This window comes from Cariama cristata, unplaced genomic scaffold (genome assembly GCF_000690535.1).
Source record: "Cariama cristata isolate BGI_N322 unplaced genomic scaffold, ASM69053v1 scaffold18213, whole genome shotgun sequence".
NCBI classification, from domain to species: Eukaryota; Metazoa; Chordata; class Aves; order Cariamiformes; family Cariamidae; genus Cariama; species Cariama cristata.
This window is the reverse complement of record NW_009607996.1, coordinates 827-2,529: the sequence shown is the minus strand read 5'-3', so window position 1 is coordinate 2,529 and position 1,703 is coordinate 827. Positions and strand designations below refer to the sequence as shown.

At 44.9% G+C, this 1,703-nt stretch overlaps 1 protein-coding gene across 1 annotated transcript in view; it reads left to right on the top strand.

Moving 5' to 3' along the window:
• Positions 1–1,703, top strand: part of HIVEP1 (human immunodeficiency virus type I enhancer binding protein 1) — a gene marked incomplete at both ends in the record, with an annotated part of 32,138 nt that overhangs the window by 29,613 nt on the left and 822 nt on the right. Inside the window, 1 exon segment of the mRNA XM_009696971.1 lies at positions 1,577–1,702. Within this exon segment, the coding sequence (XP_009695273.1) occupies positions 1,577–1,702 (126 nt within the window).

The window sequence follows — 1,703 nt, the reverse complement described above, 5'->3', positions numbered from 1 at the left end:
CTTGTAAGAACGGTGAGTCCATGTGACAAATGTAAATTGGAGCGATTTGGTAGTATGACAGAGAATGAAGCGTAGTGGTCTCTGATCACTGTCTATACATGTCACTAAAGGGGTAGGGTCTTAATATTTGGATTTTGGGTTTCAGTTGTTGCCAATAGATGCCAGAAAGACATTTGACTGAGTTTACTCTGTCATCGAACAGAACCACTGACGCCTCAAGAAAATATTCATGCAATTAAAAATGTTGAAAGGTCTTCATTAATATAGCTCTAATAATTGTCTACATTAATAAATTAAAAAAAAAAAAAAAGAAAAAAAGACATGTAAGTAATACAAGGCGGTAATTCCTTTCCAGACTACCTTCTCCTTTCCCAGACCAAAGGAAGTGGCAGCCCTGTGTCTGATGGTTAATCTGCAGTCTGTTCCTAATGGGAATGGTTGTGGATCCCACTTCTTGCAATCGAGACAAGGGGTCAGGACAGCTCAGGGAGGCTGTTGTAGCATCCTTTGAAAGCATCCATACCAGTTTATCAGGATTTCTTGAGAGGTGTCAGACAGGACTTAATTCTGAGAAAGATATTAGCTTCCTTCTCACACCCATCTTCCCATTTAGACTGGTCGGCACTGCATAGTCAGTAAATCATATTCTCCTGTAACCAGTACATTTTCTACCAGCAGTTTTCAGAAGCATTTCTGTTCATGTTTCAGTTTTGTGCCTGCTCTAGAGATTTCTTGAAAGTTTGGTCAAACCCACAAAATTGCCCTTTAGGACTATATAAACTAAAGAAGGTTGCACCACTCCTTATGTGTTATGAGTATGCCTAAAACAAAAAGATACTGCGAGATTGCAATTGCGGTTGAAGACTCTCATTTTAGGAGTTTTTAGGAAAGGAGTTGCCAGCCTTCCTTGGTAACACAAGCTATATGAGAAGGAAAGAGAGCATATAAATATGATTGTCGGTCCAGATGTGTGCATGAAATCAGGGCGAGCTGAGGCAGCAGTGGGGTGTGGGTCCCACGTCTCGCTCCGGTATCCGCCCGTCACCTCTGCCTCTGCGGGCGCTGTAGTTGTCATCCATCTCTTGTCATTGCATATTATCGCCTGTCTTCCACGCTAGAAGGACCTACAGACAGATGTGCCATGATGCTGCCCCTGCCTGCCGGAGGCTGTAACGCCTCCAGGAGAGGAGCCCGGTGCATCAAAAATGCCAGCTTGTGCTTATTTAACCTTCTTGCCTGAGGTGATTTCCACAGAAAACAGTCCTCCAAAGCCTTTTCTGGCTCCTTAAAAACACATACAAAGGATATTCAGCAATGTTTGTGAGTACTAATGTTCAAGAGAAATTAGCCAGGGTAATTAGGAGAGGAAAATTCAATTAGTGGGCGAGGAAGGAGTTGGAGAAAGAAAGGAAGGAAATTGGTTCATTGTTCAAGCTGGGCAGTATATACTGTGAACCAGTTTGTTGGTTTTTCTTAAAAGGGAGTGTGGGAAGCACTCCCAGCTACCTTGTGTTTTCATTTCACGCGAGGATAGTGGTGCCCGTCCCATTAACATGCCTGTGTCCTTCTCTCCCAGAGCACGCCCTCCATCAGCTCTCCCTCCTCGCTGGTGGACCGCAGCATGCATCCGACAGCGCCGTTGCCCTACACCGAAATCCCAGAGGAGAAGCTGGCCGGCTGCCAGCAGCATGCCGCCGAGCTGA